The sequence below is a fragment of the Lepidochelys kempii genome, chromosome 5 (assembly GCF_965140265.1).
Source record: "Lepidochelys kempii isolate rLepKem1 chromosome 5, rLepKem1.hap2, whole genome shotgun sequence".
Lineage (NCBI taxonomy): Eukaryota > Metazoa > Chordata > Testudines > Cheloniidae > Lepidochelys > Lepidochelys kempii.
Genome location: NC_133260.1, coordinates 70,288,053 through 70,305,681, shown reverse-complemented (window position 1 = coordinate 70,305,681; position 17,629 = coordinate 70,288,053). Strand labels below are relative to the sequence as shown.

The window sequence follows — 17,629 nt, the reverse complement described above, 5'->3', positions numbered from 1 at the left end:
GAAAGCAAGTGAAGGCAGCTTTAAAATATAAAATATATAAATAATATATAACAAATGGAAGAAAGAGAAAGTTAACATTAATGAATAAGTCAGAAGTTAGCAACTGCAGAAAATTGATAAGGGACACAAAAGGAGAAAAATGTATGGCAAGCAGAGTTATGGACAGTAGTAGAGTTTTTAAAACACACTAGGAACAAAAAAGAATTCTGACAATGGTATTGGTCCATTACTAAATGGAAATGGTAGAATTATCAATAATAATAATACAGAAAAGGTGTTCAATAAATATTTCTGTTTTGTATTTGGGGAGGAAAAAAAAGATGATACAGTCTCATCATATGGCGATAACGACGTTCTTTCCATTCCACTAGTGTCTCTGGAGGATGTTGAACAGAAGCTACTAAAGTCAGAAATTTTAAAATAAACAGATCCAGATAACTTGCATCCAAAGAGTTTCAAAAGACTGGCTGAGGAGCTTGCTGATTCTCAATAAGTTTTGGAGCACTGGGAAAGTTTCAGAAGACTGGAAGAAAGCTAATGTTGTGCCAATTTTTAAAAAGGGAGCGGAATGACCCAGGTAATTATAGGCCTGTCAGCCTGACATCAATCCCAGACAAGATAATGGAATAGCTGATACAGGACTCAATTAATAAAGAACTAAAGGAGGATAATGTAACTGACACAAATCAACATGAGTTTATGGGAAATAGATCCTGTCAAACTAACTTGATATCTTTTTTTCAGTGAGATCACAAGTTTGGTTGATAAAGGTATTAGCATTAATGTAATAAACAGACTTCTGGAAAGTGTCTGACTTGGTCCGGCACAGCACTTGGATTAAAAAATCAGAATATAACATTAACATGGCATACATTAAATGGATTAAAAACTGGCTAACTGATAGGTCTCAAAATGTAACTATACAGAGAGAATCATTATTGAACTGGTCTGTCTTCAGTAGGGTCCTGTTGTGATTGGTACTTGGAGCTAAACTAGCATCTTTATCAATGACCCGGAAGAGAACAAAATCATCATAGATTAAAGTTTGCAAATGACAAAAATTAGGGGAGTGGTAAACAATGAAGAGGACACTGATTCTGAATTGCTTGATAAACTAGATGCAATATGCATTTTAAATACGGTTAAAGGTAAACGTATACATCTGGGAAGAAAGCGTATAGGCCAAATTTACAGAATGGGAGATTCTATTCTAGGATGCAGTGACTGAAAAAAATTTGAGGTCATGGTGGATAATCAGCTGAACATGAGCTCTCAGCATGATGTTATGGCCAAAAGAGCTAATGTGATCCTGGAATGCATAAACAGGGGAATCTCAAATAGCGTAGAGAGGTTACTTTATCTCTGTATTTGGCACGATGTGATCACTGCTGGAATAGCGTGTCCAGTTCTGGTGCCCACAGTTCAAGAACCTTGTTGATAAATTAGTGAGGGTTCAGAGAAGAGCCACAAGAATGACTGAAGGATTAGAAAACATGCCTAATAAACATGCCTCAAGGAGCTCAATCTATTTAGCTTGACAAAGAGAAATGTAAAGGGAAAGAAGCTGTAAAACAGTTGACATCAAATGCGATATCTCGAACCACAGGATGGCTGGTCCACACCCCACTATATGCTCTTGTAGAGGAGCACAAAGAGCTTTTCTGTGCAGGTGTGGGTCCACAATCGCTGCTTTACAAACTCCAGTTAAGAGTGCACAGGCACATGCACATTCTGTGGTGGAGCCCCCACAGGGACACATACTCGAAAAATGCAGCAACTCCACTGAATAGTTCTGCACGGTTCTTTCATACAGTACTACTGTCTGTATTTGAAACAATTTTTCTAAAAATGTTTTCAATCACAAGTAGGACTTTTTAAAACTAATCTAAGTACTCAGTTCTATACTTAAACATTTAGTATAATAGCAAACAGCTCTAGATATTCAACTAAATACCTCCCAGCACAAGCTTAGTTTTCACCTAAATATTTCACCACACTTAAAATCCCTGATCTAGGATCTCCTAAATTTATAAACACATGCAGGCAATGTTTATGGTGTTGCTTATCACAGAGTGCTCCGGAATTATCTCCAACATATGTTTCATAAGACACCAACATAAAACTAAAATAATGAATTCTGTCAAACTGAAAAGGTATTTGAAACATTTATTTACTTCTTGTCTTATACCACCAGCACAATACTATGATAAGATAAATATCTCTTGAATCAGAGGGGTAGCCGTGTTAGTCTGGATCTGTAAAAGCAGCAAAGAGTCCTGTGGCACCTTACAGACTAACAGACGTATCTCTTGATTGTGAAAGTTATCCTATCATTCTAAACATCTTTATAAATTATGTTGAACTCCACTCTTGCCAATTCTGTTATTCAAGACAGACTGAGGATCTCTCTCAACTCCAAAATATTAAATCTTTTCATTATTTAAAGTTTGAAAAATTCATGACTTGTTAATTGTTATAAAATTATATTTAAGATTCTTCCTTTTGTTAACACTCCTTATCCCCCATTTAAACCTTTCCCCTGCATAATGCCATTATTTAGGAGTAAATACGTGTTTTTGAATAATTGATGAATATACAACATGCTGCTAGAAGTAAGGAAATATACACTACATCCTGTAATGACCAAACAATACTATTGGTTAAGAAAGCATTACATGACTAATGACAATTTACGATTATTACCCCCATAACTAGTCAATGGCTGAATAGTCAGTCACAGTTAGTCTTGCCTTCTGAACATTTCCCTGTTCTTTTTCTGCATAATCTCTCCCATCCCATCTAATTCCTCATAGAATTCTCATGTCCTACTTCTCCATTTTTATTTGCCTTCCGCTCAGAATTAAGGGTTCTGGAAGCAACATCAGCTAGTGCCATCTTTGTTTTGGTCTAACAAGTATATCCACCAGTTGTGTTTTAGGCTATGGCAGCAGCCACTATCAAATGCTCCAAGATCTATAGCATAGCAGTTGCAATGTTTAAAAGGAGCTGCCAAAGCAGTACCAAGGATCCCGATATGCGTCTAAAGACGTATACATTTGCACTGGCTGTTACAGCTCCCTGGAAACCCGCTTTTAAGGAGAAAGCATATAAGTACAAGTGAAGAAAACTGGGACAATATTTTTCTTTTTTTTTAATTTAAAGGCAGAAGGAAAGATGCCATGAGCAAGAGGTTGGAAAAATGTGGGTCGAACTATTTCTGCTTTCCATTTTTTTAGGAGGGGTGTGTGTGTGTGTTTATATGTATATTTATATATGTATATGTGTATATATATAAGCTTAAGTCATTTATTTAAAACAAAAATTATTGCTTTTTGTGTTTAAATACAACCTCCCTTATGCAAGAGCATTCACAGTCAAATGGCTGAAAGCACAATATCCAGGGCTACACTCGATCTAAATTTGCATTTGATAGTAGGTTGAAAACCACACAGAAGTATGAAATAAATGGAAGAGATTCAAATCAAAGTTTTATTTGATCAGTTCCATACTATTAAAATCAATGAAATTCCAGATTTTAATAAACATTTCTTTTTACCTCATGCAGTTACAGAAATGCCAATTTGTCTGGGAATTTAGCAACTGAAGTTGGAGGAAGGAGGGATCACAGCAGTTTGATACATGGGGAGAGGAAAAGCTAAAAGCTTTGTCATTGGGATGTGGACAGGATTTTAAAGAATTGAGCACCACCTCTACCTTCTTCCACTCAATTTTTAAAATAACTTTCCAAGTGGTGACGTGGGAATATTTATTAGTAAATACTAATACTCTGCAGAGGATTTCAAAAACCTTTACAAAAGGTGTGAAAACATCGACTAATAGGGAAAATGGAGCGGATGGTATGCTGAGACTGTCTACAATGTTATACAGCCTATCTGCGACAGCTAGTAGCAAATATCCCCAATGGCTAGTGATGGGACACTAGATGGGGAGAGCTCTGAGTTACTACACAATTCTTTCCTGATGTCTGGCAGTTGCGTCTTGATGAAAAGCTCAGGGTTGGGAAGGAGTTTTCCCCAGGGTCAGGCTGGCAGAGACCCTGAGGTTTTTTTTGCCTTCCTCTGCAGCATGGGGCACAGGTCATTTGCAGGTTTAAACTAGTGTAAATGGTGCATTCTCTGTAACTTGAAGACTCTAAATCATGATTTGAGGACTTCAGTAACTCAGCCACAAGTTATGGGTCTATTACAGGAGTAGGTGGGCAAGGTTTTGTGGCCTGCAACATGCAAGTCAAACTAGATTACCATGATCATCCCTTCAGACCTTACAGTCCACGAGTCTATGAGGCTTACATTGAGGCGTAAAACAGTGGGGTGGCCGGCTGTTGACAAGAGTTGTTGGGATGGGAGAAAACTCATCAAAAAGTTTCAAATGACTGCTGCATTCAGATTCTCTCCATGACAAAGTAAGAGTGTCCTGGAAAACTCCAGCAGCTCCTGGGTGCTGGAGCCTTTCCCTGCTACGGTCTCACCCTTGCCAAAGCCTTTCACTGCCCCATGTAGCTACACACCAGAATGTGGATGCAGCCTGCAGTGTGTAGCTGCACATAATCTACCTGTCACTGCAAGAAGTCTGCAGTGTAGACATAGCCTTAATGGCTTCATTCATGGATTTAACAACAGAGTCCCACATATGAAATTTTGCAGACCATTTCATGTGTGCTATTGCATTTAGGCTCTTTGAATACAAAAGTGTAAGAGTGGATTTGCCCCCTTTTATACATTTCCATGATTATACTAGGTAAAGTTTATTATGGCAACTTCTTGATTTTTCATTTGATAGCCATTTTAATCTAAATTCATTTTTGAAAAGTTTAATTAGTCAATTAAGACCCAAAGTACCACTCAAAGTTGATAAATATCTGCCTCAAATACTGCTAATATAAAATAATTCAAAGAAATGGCAATAAGAAAATATTTAGCAGGATGACAAGTATGACTAGAAAGGCTGTCAGGAGCAAATTAAAATATAATTCACTATTGCACACAAAGAAAGTGGAGTATGGTAACACTGTAGTCACAAATACTTTAAAATGGCCCATCAGTATATTTTATCACCAGATTTTCTTTATTCTCTTCCCTTTCATTTTCTATAAAATGAGCTGATAGCTTGCACCTGACAATGATTTTAAAACAAGCTCATGTTAAACTGAACAGTCATAAAAATTATTAGGTTGCAGTAATAGAATATACTCATCTTATTATAAGATTTAAAACCTAAGAAGGTGCCTGATTGTAGGAAAGTGTCCCAAGGACCAGCAAAACCACTCAGCCACTATAGTGCAGCCTTCTGACAAATGATGCACACTCCTGGCTAGGAGGACTGCCACTGGTCAAACTCAGTGAGCTATAGGTTCTGCAATGACACATGCCACTCAGCCTGCAGTAAGCCTCATTAAAATCTGCCTTCCTCCCATGCATGAAGATTGTAGTGAAGGAAGAGAGTAAGCATGAGTCCAGTCACCTCAACCTGTTTATGGTACAGTGAATGTTCTTACTTCCTCACTTAGTCCAACTCCAGCTCCTTCCACTGCCCTTTCGTTGGTACTGTTATGTGCATGTCAGCTGCTGCCTAGTGCAGTACCTGTATACCACCTTTCTTTATACAGATTTCTTGAATTTTTTGCCTAACTTTCTCTTTCCCTCCATTTTCCTTTTTCAATTTGATTGCGTCATATGTTCCTCACCTCATAGATCAGGGTCCCTAGAGCAGCAAAGAGATACTTGGTGATGCATATGGCTGGTATACTCAAGAACAACTACTTACTGCTATCAGTGTTGTTCCGCTAGATGACTGCTGGATGGATATGTATCCTGGGTGATCAGTGTACATCTGGACACATGAGCGCAGATGTTCCTGGCTAAGAGAGTTCATTGAGACTGTACATGTACACCTAAACAACCTCAACTTTTTATGCTTCCAGCCAACCATATCATCTCGTATACTCATTGGGCCTTGCATTTAGGAAGGAAACATTCTGATGAAGAACTTCTGGATAAAGAGACTTTAAAGTTTATACTTCTAAGATCCTATGTATTTTTGTATATATGGGTTCATGATAGACAGAGTTTAAGGCCAGAAGGGACCATCATGATCATCTAGTCTGGTTTCCTGCAGATTGCAGGCCCATAGAACCTCACCCAGCCACTCCAATAGTAGGTCCCTAACCTCTGGCAGAGTTACTGAAGTACTCAAATCTATATGTAAATCTATATACAAGTGTCATTGCCTATCATTCTACACCATTGTTGTGTAAGGTTATCTAATTTTGGTCCAATCGTCACAGCAGGGTCTTAACAAGAGAAACTATTATACAAATAGATAGCTATCTATGCTAATTCTCACAGTATGGCAATGTTTTTACATATGAAACCCCCCACACTCTTGCCAATCTGACCTACACAATGGTTCTGATTGTGAGTATTTTTTCTGGCAACTTCATACGGTCTTAAAGAAGGTGGGAGTAGTTTGCTGTAAAGACAGGTGTACTTCAGTAATGCTAGAGTAGTGTAGAAATAAGAGAAAGGTTTAATAACTAATGATTTTTGAGTGGATGCTGCTCCCTGCTATGCAAAACAGGTATTAACCTTTCATATCCTTGACTTGTGTCATGTGACTGGAGCCAGGAAATAAAGATCACACTCTGACCAGTCACATCTATTACGTAGTATCAGAAGAAAACTGAATCTTTGACCAGAAAAAAGAGCAAACGAAGACACTTGTATCCCTCAGTCTGAAAAGCAAAATGGAAGAGAATTGGAGGCGGTAGCAGAACTTCCAAATTTTCCTGGAAGCAGGTGGTATTGCAGAGAAACTGGAGATGGTGAAATTTCTTCACAATGCTACAAGTGGCAGCCCCAGAGGCTTTGGAGATCTATAATGCAATCCAGTAGAAGCAAAAAAATGACTAAACAGCTAACCAAAATTTCAAGAATACTATGAGCCATGCAAAAATGTCACTTATGTAGGCACATTTTCTTTACTAGGAAGCAGTTGCCAGGTGTGTCATTGAGCCTTATGTTAAAGAGCTATGTATTAGACCTAAATCATATCAATCTGAACTGTTAACTAGATGAAGCAATTAAAGACCAAATTATTTGTGGTATAACTGATAAACAAGTCAAAGCAAAGTTATATTATGAAAAATTGAAATTAGTGAAAGAATTGATGTTCGTCTCATTAAAAATACATACCAAGGCATAAAAAAGTAAACAAACAGCAGAGACCATATATATTTGTAAGAAACGCAGAGGCAATCATCACACAAAGATTTCCAGCACAAGGAGTGCAGTGTCATGCATGCAATAAAAGAAATTAAGTAGGTTACTCTCAACACAAATTGCAAGGAAATATAAAATATATTCAAGCAAAATATATTAATAAACATATAGCTGGAGGACAAAGCCCTGTGATACAGTTCTTTTTTGGTTCTCAATAAATTTGCAAAGCAATTTCCCACAAAAAGATTGATGTGTGGCATGAGAAAAATTAAAAATTTAAAATTAACTTTTGAAGAATGTGGTGAGATGTTTAATGGACTGGGATGCATTAAGTATGTGACATCACACAGAGAGATCCCTGAAATACTTTCCAGCTTCCTAAGTTACATCTTTAATGCACTTACCATCAACTTACCTTTTTGATTATATCTATTGATATAATTCTACATTTGTAGATCTGTGATTTACGTTTATACAAATGTAATTCTACATTTTTATTTTATCTATAGATATAAGTTCAAGAATCTCCTTTCTTATGTAACGGTGCTAGCAGACAATCAATAGGTGATAGCCTTTTTATTTGGAAGCAGATTAACAGGTAACACCAAATATTTGAGCGACTGATGTGAATGTCACAATGTCATCGGGAAACAGTCCAGGTAAGGCGAATACATCCACTTCGATACATTTATGAAACATTTTACAAGCAGGTGAATGTGTTACAGCCTGAGGATGAGATTTTCAAAGCAGTAAAGGTGATTTACACGTCTTCCTTTGAAACTGGAAGATGTGTGGCTAAGTCCCCTGCAGTGCTCTGAAAATCTCAACCCTAGTTTTCACTTTTGTTTTTGTGAAGTCAAAATGAGGTTTTTCCAGCTTACCTGTGAAAACTGATTACAAACATATAGTATTTGAAATGTGGCTGGATTCAAGTTATGGGAATCTTACTTTTTGCACTACCGATCTTTAGTTTTAAAAGCCTTAGTGTTGCATTTAATTTAAATATGTCGAGTGTTTGTGCAAAAAGTCTCAACTTTTATGTTACAGACTTAAGAAGATCACCTATTTAGCTTATCAGAGAAGCTGAAGAGGTGACTATATCACAGTCCATAAGTACCTATGCGAGGAGAAGATTTCTGATGGTAGATGCCTCTCTAAACTATCTGACAAAGAGATAAGATTCGATGGCTGGACGTTGGAGCTAGAAAATTAACAATGGAAATAAGGCACAATTTTATTTTTTTAACACTGAAGTTAATACTTGGAACAACTTACCAAGGGATGCAAGCGATTCTCCACTCTCTGAAGTCTTTAAATCAAGAACAGATATCTTTCTAAAATATATGTTCCTGCTCAACAAGATGTTATGGGCTTAATGCGGGAATTATGGAGTAAAATTTTATGGCCTGTTATATAAAGGAGGATGTCGACTAGAGGATCACAATAGCTTTTGGCATTAAAAAAAATAATCTATGAATCAAATGAACACTGGAATTTAACTTTAAGTGGTATATTGTAAGTATCCTCATCACTGCAGTGGTTGCTATCACCCATATCAAAAAAATTAATTCCAGCTCCTTTGTATATTACAAGTTCATACACAATTCCTCATCTTTATAAACTGCCTTCTGATTTTAAATCCACTCAGTTTTGTAGCTTCTCTCATCAGTCTCTACTTTTGCAATATGATACTCCTTCCCAAACCTTCTTCCCCACAGTGATGGAAAAACAAAGGAGAGAAGAGAAAAAAAACCCTGAGGGAATAAGAGGGGACATACAAGGGTAAATATTTGTAAAAGGAAGAGTGAATCAAACTGACCAATACTATTATTGCATACAACATTCTCATATCTTCCTGGCTTACATAAAGAGAGACAATTTAGATAGGTCAGATACCTACACATCAGGTACTTTTGCTTAAATATATCTGTACAGAAGTATCAAATATTTGTATCTTCGGTTTTATTGAAAATACAGCAGACAAACCCATGTAATTATTCCTACCTCATCTACTCCATTTCTTCTCTCCAGCAGAAGTCGGAACAGATTAGCTGTGATCTTGTTATCTTGGAGACCCTGTCCAAGGCCACGGTTGTCATCCTGCATAAGTCGACGGTCCATGATGACTTCTAACTGTCCTGAAAAATAAATATTGAGGTTATGTTGATGATAGTAGTTTGTGCTGCTTTTATTAACCACATGAACTGCAAACAGCAATGGTAAAAATAATCCAGACAATATTTCTTACAGTTGGAGAGTTTGTGATATCTATGGTACTGGGAGGGTTGAATCAGCATTTTCATATTGCCCTGGCTTTGGTTGCTTATAATATTTTCAAATTTTTACCTATCAGGCTAAAATTTTCAAGCACTGGTCTCTGGATAAGACTGTTTTCCCCCCCAATTTTAGACAAAAGTTTTTAAGATGTTTGAGCTGCAGGAGAATGAAAAATACTTTCCCTATTATAAAAGAAATTCCAGAAATTTCTATTTGAACAGCTCTAGCCCTACAACAAGGGTACGTGAAAGCTGAAATTTTACAGGAAAAGAGGTTACTTACGAATAACTCTTGTTCTTCAAGAGTTGCCTCTGTGCATTTACACTTATGAGATATGTCTCTGGAAACAGCCTGCTAAACTGACTTGAAAAGCTTGTGCCCAGGGGTTGCATGAGAGATCTCATGTGAGCGTGATGTCATTGGCCTATTCCCTTTAACGTAGTGCACCTCCAATATTTCTTCTTTCTAACCAGATTGTCTAGCCTGACCCGTATATTTCACCCCATACCCCTACATTAAGCCCAAATACTTTATTTAGACTAAAGCTTTTCAGTCCTCAGGAGATTAAGCTATTTTGTGTCACACTGAGAAAGCAGACAGAGCACTAGATAACTATCAATAAAGGAAAAAAGAAAAAAGATAGTACATAAAGATCTACTGAGATTGCACCTAGAGTACTGTACACACATCTTTCAGCACCACTTCATATGCTTCAACAGTAGTTATTCATGAACGCTTTTTATGCATAAAAGTAAACAATACAAACTAGTTTTATGAACTGGGTTGGTAGATAGGAAACTTCTATTCACTTTCTCTTACAATGCAAGAATAAGGGAATTTTTCAATGAAATCAAAAGGTAGAAAATTAAAAACTGATTAAAGAACATACTTTTTCACACAACACAAAATTAGATGGTGTAACTCACTACAATAAGGTATCACTGAAGCCAGAAGCTTAGCAGGATTCAAAAAAAACACTTTTAGAAATTAAACAAGACTATCCAGAATTATAAAAGTAAACATTAAAAAACAAAACAAAACAAAAGCAATGGATTAGACATAATCCCATCTCCTTAGGACATAAAACAACCTCTAACTAATGGGAGTTAGGAAGAGACTTTCCCTGGGAGTAAATCTCATATCTGCCTACTGCATGGCTTCCTCTTAGCAACTAGTGCTCGTCACCGTTGGAGATAGGATACTAGAGTAGCGGGACATCAGTATTCTGATTCAGAATGATCACTCCCATGCTCCTAATATATTTCTCACAAACTATCATGTTTTAGATGTAGTAAAAATGCTTCCTTTTTCTTTACATTCTCAAGGAAGAGATATGACAGAGCATAGTAATCTGTGAAACAACCCTCTGAATACTTGACATGATTTAATATGTAGGTCAGACTTTGAAAACCTTTCCCATACTGTACTTACCACTTTTCAAGCTTGTAACACCTAGAGACTGAGCAGAATGTAGAGTCAAACGAATGGCATCATCCTGGATATAAGTCATTGTAGTCACTGGATAGATATTTGCTTGAAGAGGCAATTTGTTCATTGTCACTCTGGGCTGAATCTACAATATCAAAATTAACGTCAGTATATTCCATTGATATTTAAATATGTAAAAAAAAGCAAAATATCTTTCTAGGCGTTTATCTTATATGCTTTGGGATCAACAACTGATAGACACCAAAGCAAGTCCCTCCACCATATCATTCAGCTTTTCAGGGACTTATGGCCAACATTACTTCAGAAGTGGTGTAACTTACACATACTTGTAGTTCAAAGTAGTTTTAAAAAAAAATGAAAGGTTCTTCAAGGGAATTTGCATAAAGAATTGTAATGGCTCTTAGGATAAGGAGCAGTATTTTTGAGAGATTTTTTTTTTCTTCTTCTTTAGAAAGTAGATTGTGAATTAGCTCAAAGTAGTGTAAGTTATTCCTAGGATTTCTAGCACGGATATAATTAATAGAAATCTACAGACATTTCTTGCCATCTGTATAGATAAATGTATAGTACTATTAAATATTCTTTACTACTTTAAAACTTCACTTTATATTTTTTATTTAAGAGCAGTACTACTTTGAAATAATTAAATAAAATGGCAATTTCTTACTCAACAGATCTGGGTCCCTATGTACTCAGAATTATACCTGCTGAGAATAGTGAAACTAAAGTTTTTACTTCTGCAAACACCACAGAGCCAACACAGCTAAGAAAAATGACGTGAATTCTTTTGCATCAGGTGCATCACCAATACTATGGCTGACTGTGTTCCAATCAATTATGGTATAATTTATATGCATCACAGTAGCTGCTAGAGGTCCCAGATAAGATCAGGGCCTGCTAGGCACAGTGCAAACATGTAAGATTCATGCTCCAAATATCTTAAAAATCTAAATAGACAAGACAGAAAAGGAAAGGAATACAACATATCAATAGTGTGTCTGACGGTCTGTTAGTGACCTTTTAGTTCAATTTATTTTTATGCTTTGACCCTGAGAACCAAAACAAAGATTTTTCAGGTCAATACAATGTGGACTGAGAAAAATTTGTGTTTGCCAGAAATATTCTTGACACAACTGATGTAGCTTTGAAGTCCATTTTAAGGGTGGCTTCTACTTTCCTGTTTGCAGGGGTTTGGTCCTTTGCTGGGGTTAGTTGGTTGTTTTGCTTTTTGAAAAGAAGGCACCTTCCTCAGGAAACATCATGCCCTTTGCCATGGATGCTACCACTTTATCAATGATGGGGAGAATGAAAAAGGAATGTTTGGGTTCTTAGATTCTGCAGAATTTCATGGCCTCCTGACAGAGCAGATGCCAAATTACAAACCCTTAGAAGTTATTTAAATCTTAAAATTTCCTTGAAATGGAACAGACATTTCTCTTTGAAAGTCTCTCCAGTAATTGTAACATGTTAACTTCCACAATGACGAACATCTACTTTAGTACCTTATGTAGACTGAAGTTTGAGACAAAATCTATGTCATCTACATATTCTGCAGCACACAGAATGCTGATGGCACTCAAAAACAATGAAAAATGAAATACTTAATTTTTAAGAATATCTCCTCCTCCTTCAATATTCATGCACAGGAGATTATTTTTTAAGAAGTCTACAGCACCACACAAAATTAAAATAATAATAATAATAATAGTCTATAAACAAAGGATATATTAGTACCATCATATTGTTATAACTAAACACAGTTTTTGTATATAAGATAGGCTGATTTGTCATAACAGACATAAAATAAACATTCTTGAATCTTGGAAAAGCTATTCATAGCATTTAAGTGCATCTAAGTCATGTAAAAAAAATAGTATATATTTAAACTAATGCCCACTTTCAAAATAATTAACATTCTCATACTAAACTATTATTTGCTTGAGTAAATAAGACAAAAAAACCAATTAAAATCAAGTATTAAGCCATGATGATTCTAAATTGTCATAGTTACTATATTCAGAATTAACAGATGGTAATTACCTGATATCCATTAAGGTCAGTGTAAAACCTGTTTTGGCTGTTTATGTCAGATGAAATTCTCATTGCAATCTCACGATTGTATTCTCCTCTAATGTCCACAATATTGGACAGCTCAAGAGACTCGCCTTCCAACCCTAAATTTAAAAGTACATTTACAATTTCTGATTATTAAAAAATAAAAACCAAGTTCTATAGAGCTCGCCCCATAGCATAATAATGTTCCAATTTCCCTCAATCAATTTTCCTTTCACACTAATGTCTACCCTGATAGAGAGGAGTAAGCTTTGAACCCAGAGCATGTATCACTATTATAGAATTGCATAGCAGAGACTCTCTATACCATTGCTACCTACCAGATTAGCCATATAATTTTGAAAGCTTCATTAATGTGGAGTAGAAAAACTATGTGGATTATTAATATCTGCAGATTACTAATAGCCCAAACCAGTATAGAAGTCAGCACACCTCCTGCAGGCAATGGAGTGTGCAACGTTATTGCTGGGTCCTGCCCCTGAGCACTAGCTAATGCTCTGGAACAGGGCCGGGCCATTTACTGTCTGGAGTTGATGCTGCTCCTCCACCTTAAATTGTTGGTGCCTGCTACTGCTGCTCCTTTTGGGTGTAGGTGTGCTGTTGCTAGTCTCTTACCACTCCTATGGCAACTCTGTTACAATCACAGGAGTGAAGAGAAAGTACAGAACCATTTTAATACGAGTAAATAGGGCTTCCAAGGGCAGAGAATTTGAAGACTTTGTTTTGATGTGACTGGGAACACAAAGTATGTCTTTTGGGCGATGGAGGGGGGACGGATGAGGGCCAGATTTTAGAAGTTAATTAGGTACACATAACGACCTATGAGGAGTTTCAAAATGGAGCTTACGGGTTAATTTTTTATATGATAGTATACCACATCTCGGCCAAAACAAGAAAAGAAAATTATGAAATGTTTGTTTGCAAGCTATAAGCTTCAGACTTAAATTCTGCAGTAAGATTGTGTACAGCCTTGATCTCATCAAAGCATCAAGAAAATCCTCAACTTAATTTTGAATGGATTACCTCTACCCTGGTTGACCATCTTGTCATGCTTTGGCTTTCTAATGTAATTTAATATGTTTTCCAACATATTTCAACAACTAGTAGAAGAGGAAAACAAGGTATACAATCTTTGAACAACTCCAAAATTTAGAGTAACTTGTGGAAAAAACATTACAGCTGGTTCACCTACAAGATTTAGTGAGTCAGCAGCGCAGGGGACAAAAGATGCATACTGACTTATCTGCTGAATTTGATTCTGAACACCTTTGTATGCTGGAGCCATGTTAGCTCCTTGTCATAGTTTTGTCCCCTCCAATTAGCCATATCTAAACAGTCTTTTTTCAGCATCTCTAAACCTGGCATATCCTTCCGTTTTGGTGTGAATATCAATGAAATCTACAAAGCAGTCATCAACCTTTTCTCCATCTTTTGATACTTCAGTATACCTTAGCACCTGAGACATTTGTTCCATTTGGAAGAGTTTGGAATGCAAATACAATGGAGAAGTATTTAAACTTTCCTGAATCTGTCCAAAAAAAGGTCTACCGTGCTTTTTATAGTACTGCCCTTAATAGCTTCTATACGATCTCACAACATGCTACCATGCCCTGCAAGCAATTCAAATAATCACCAAAAATTACCATTATGACAACTTTCTAATTTCCCATCTGAACCCCTCAAAACTAAATCTCTCACCTAAGCTCCGCAAAATATTGTATCGTGATAGCAGATTTGCATATCTTCGTCAATTGTGCAACCCTTTACCAACCATTCTGCAATTTCCATCTAGCGAGCGATTGCCTCCACCTGTTCTTTGAACATTCACATAGGCATAATCCATTGCTAAAGTGGAAAAAATTTGTGAACCCAGTTTTACAAGTTCACAAAGGAAGATGAGGAGTTTGGCTGGAAAAGCAAACAAATGAAACAGTACAAGAAGGCAAGAGTCAAACTGCATATCAACCAAAATCACTGGTGCAACTTCCCATTAGAAATTTTGACAAGGAACCACAATTTTAATACTTGCCTTTATTTGAATTCACTAAGCAAACAGGCTCGTTCTAATTTAACTCTGGGACCATTTTCTACCAAAAAATGGTAAACAGAATCTGTCACTTTTGTGGCCAAGCAGCCAGATCTCGCTTGAAGTCAAAATTCTGCCCCACGCTTCCAATAAAAAAACTGCTTTCAGAGTCCACGTCCGTAACAGTTGTGCTAGTAACCAATGGGCAACATTCTGCTGAAAATCAGATTTTGGGACCCAACAATTCGATGTCAAGTTTTGTGCTGGAATCAGATACTCCAGAATGGAACACGCCTGACAAACCCAAATCAACGTCCTCACTAGCTAAGGAAGGGTAAGAAATGCAAGTAACAGAACTGTCTGCAGACTGTTTACCAGCAATATGGTCAAATATTTCAAGATATTTTGTAGACCACTCACACTTTTCTGATCATCTTTTTCATGGGCCTGCTACAGCTTGCATTTTTGAGCACCACTCTTGCACTTGTAGGTATTCATGGCGGAAATCACAGCTGACCATAAGAATTCACCCACCATGCTCTTTATGAATGAATTGCTATGTTTGGAATGACTGCGCTAGAAAGTCTAACTAAACTTAGGTAAATCAGGTAAGAGACCATAATATCTCTGTGAAACTCAGAGCTGTATCAGGTAAAACTAATGAAAAAGGAGCTCAGGAATGCAGATAAGTTTAATTTAGGTCTAGTGACGGGAACAGTTACAGAGCAGGCTAGGGCCCCAAAACGGAAGAAAAGAGCAAAAGGTTAAAGAAAGGGGAGCAAGGCCCGGTTTCACTTAAACCATTTGAACTGCCCTTTACATGGCCATTTGGAGCAGGTGGTCCCAAGCTCTATTCCTACTTATAAACCATGAGGTTCACACAGTTTAAAATTTTTATAGTGGATATAGTTCATCATTTGTATTCCCAAATCACAACTAATTAACAGGTTTCAGATCCAACTTGAGTGGCAAGTAATGATGGGGACAGGTCAGGTGTAAAGACCAATCTGGACTACTTGGTAAGATGCCATTGTGTGTTTTAACAAAGCCAATTGTGAGGTCATACATAAAAAACAAAGAATGTAGGTCACGCACTTACAATATGCATGCCTGAATCCTGGAATTCAGTGACATTGAAAAGAATTTAAGGTCATGGTAGGTAACCAGTTGAACATGAGCTTCCTGTGCAATACTGTACAGGGTGGATGCAATCCATGGATGCAAAATTGAGGAGGAGTAGAGAAGTGGTATTACCTCTAATACTGCACTAGTGAAACTATTATGGAATATGTGTCCCCACTTAAAAAAGGATAGGGGAAAAACTGGAAAGGGATCAGAGAAGATCCAAGAATGATTCAAGGTTTTGAAAGCACATAGTGAGAGACTAAAGCTATGTAGTTTATCCCAGAGAAGATTTAGAGGTGCCTTGATCAGAGTCTGCAAGTACTTACATAGGTGGGACCGAGTATGCCCCTGTATCCACAACCTACACTGTATTGTAATAAATCTTTGTAACAAAGTATGCCTTGGAAACTCATTTTTCTGATCAGTATTGTCCTAGCAAAATATGTATGGCAACATTGTATGTAAAGTTATAAGATTTTCCTATATGATGTTATTAACATATGTTCCAAACTCCACGGCACTGCCCAAACAGAAGTAAGCAAACAGATCTCTCCTAGACAAAGGAATGTGTGTGTGCCTTTATTTGCATTTAAGCAGTAAACAGAATCATCAAGTAGGGAGGGAAACAAAGAAAGCTCAAACAATTGAGAAAAAGCCAGCAAGAACATCCTTCCATATTGACTCTGTCTCCTCGTTCCCAGCTGGAAATGTTTTTCAAAAGGGGGACTGAAACTATAAAAAGGAGGAACACACACCCCAACGCACCTCTCACTCTCCCTGCCCATCACATCCACTGCACCTGAACTGACAAAGGAAGCATTATGGACTCTGGGGGAGGGGTCCTGACTCTACTGAGTTTGGTCAGTAACACTGCTGAAAGCACGTGGTGAGAAGCTTTGCTTGAATCTGATTAGTTTAAGTTAGGCATTAGTAAAAGTTTTATCCTTATTTTCCTTGTAACCATTTCTGACTTTTATATTTCATTACTTGTACTCACTTAAAATTTCTCTCTCTTTGTAGTTAATAAACTTGTTTTACTGTGTTATCTAATCCAGGGTGTTTAAACAGAAGTGTCAGAAGAACTATCTGAGATAATAAAATGGCATATTCCCTTTAAGGAATAATGAACCTAAAATATTTTGTACTGTCCAAGAAAGTATAGGACATACATTTCTGAAGGAAAATCTAAGACTAGGGGTGTGTTGGGGTCACCCTGCAGTATAACCCAGGCTGGTGAGAGCCAGAGTGTAACCCAAGTGTGGCAGGCAGGCTGCAGTTACACACAGACTTTGCATGCTGGAAGGCTGTTTGTGAGTGGCCCAGGTGGAAGATATTTCAGCAAGGCATTGTAAGACATCTGAGGTTGCAGGGCAGGGTGACAGCTGCTCAGTAGTCTGGATTGTATCCTGGTATATCACAATACAGAAGAGATTTCTGACAG

At 37.1% G+C, this 17,629-nt stretch overlaps 1 protein-coding gene across 2 annotated transcripts in view; it reads right to left on the bottom strand.

Moving 5' to 3' along the window:
* Window positions 1–17,629, bottom strand: part of MAN2A1 (mannosidase alpha class 2A member 1) — a 207,814-nt gene that overhangs the window by 19,452 nt on the left and 170,733 nt on the right. For both annotated transcript variants that reach the window (XM_073344670.1, XM_073344671.1), the window contains 3 exons: window positions 13,005–13,138; window positions 10,947–11,088; window positions 9,243–9,376 (listed from right to left, as the gene is read on the bottom strand). In XM_073344670.1, coding sequence (XP_073200771.1) covers window positions 9,243–9,376; window positions 10,947–11,088; window positions 13,005–13,138 — 410 coding nt within the window. The remainder of the gene's footprint in view (window positions 1–9,242; window positions 9,377–10,946; window positions 11,089–13,004; window positions 13,139–17,629) is intronic.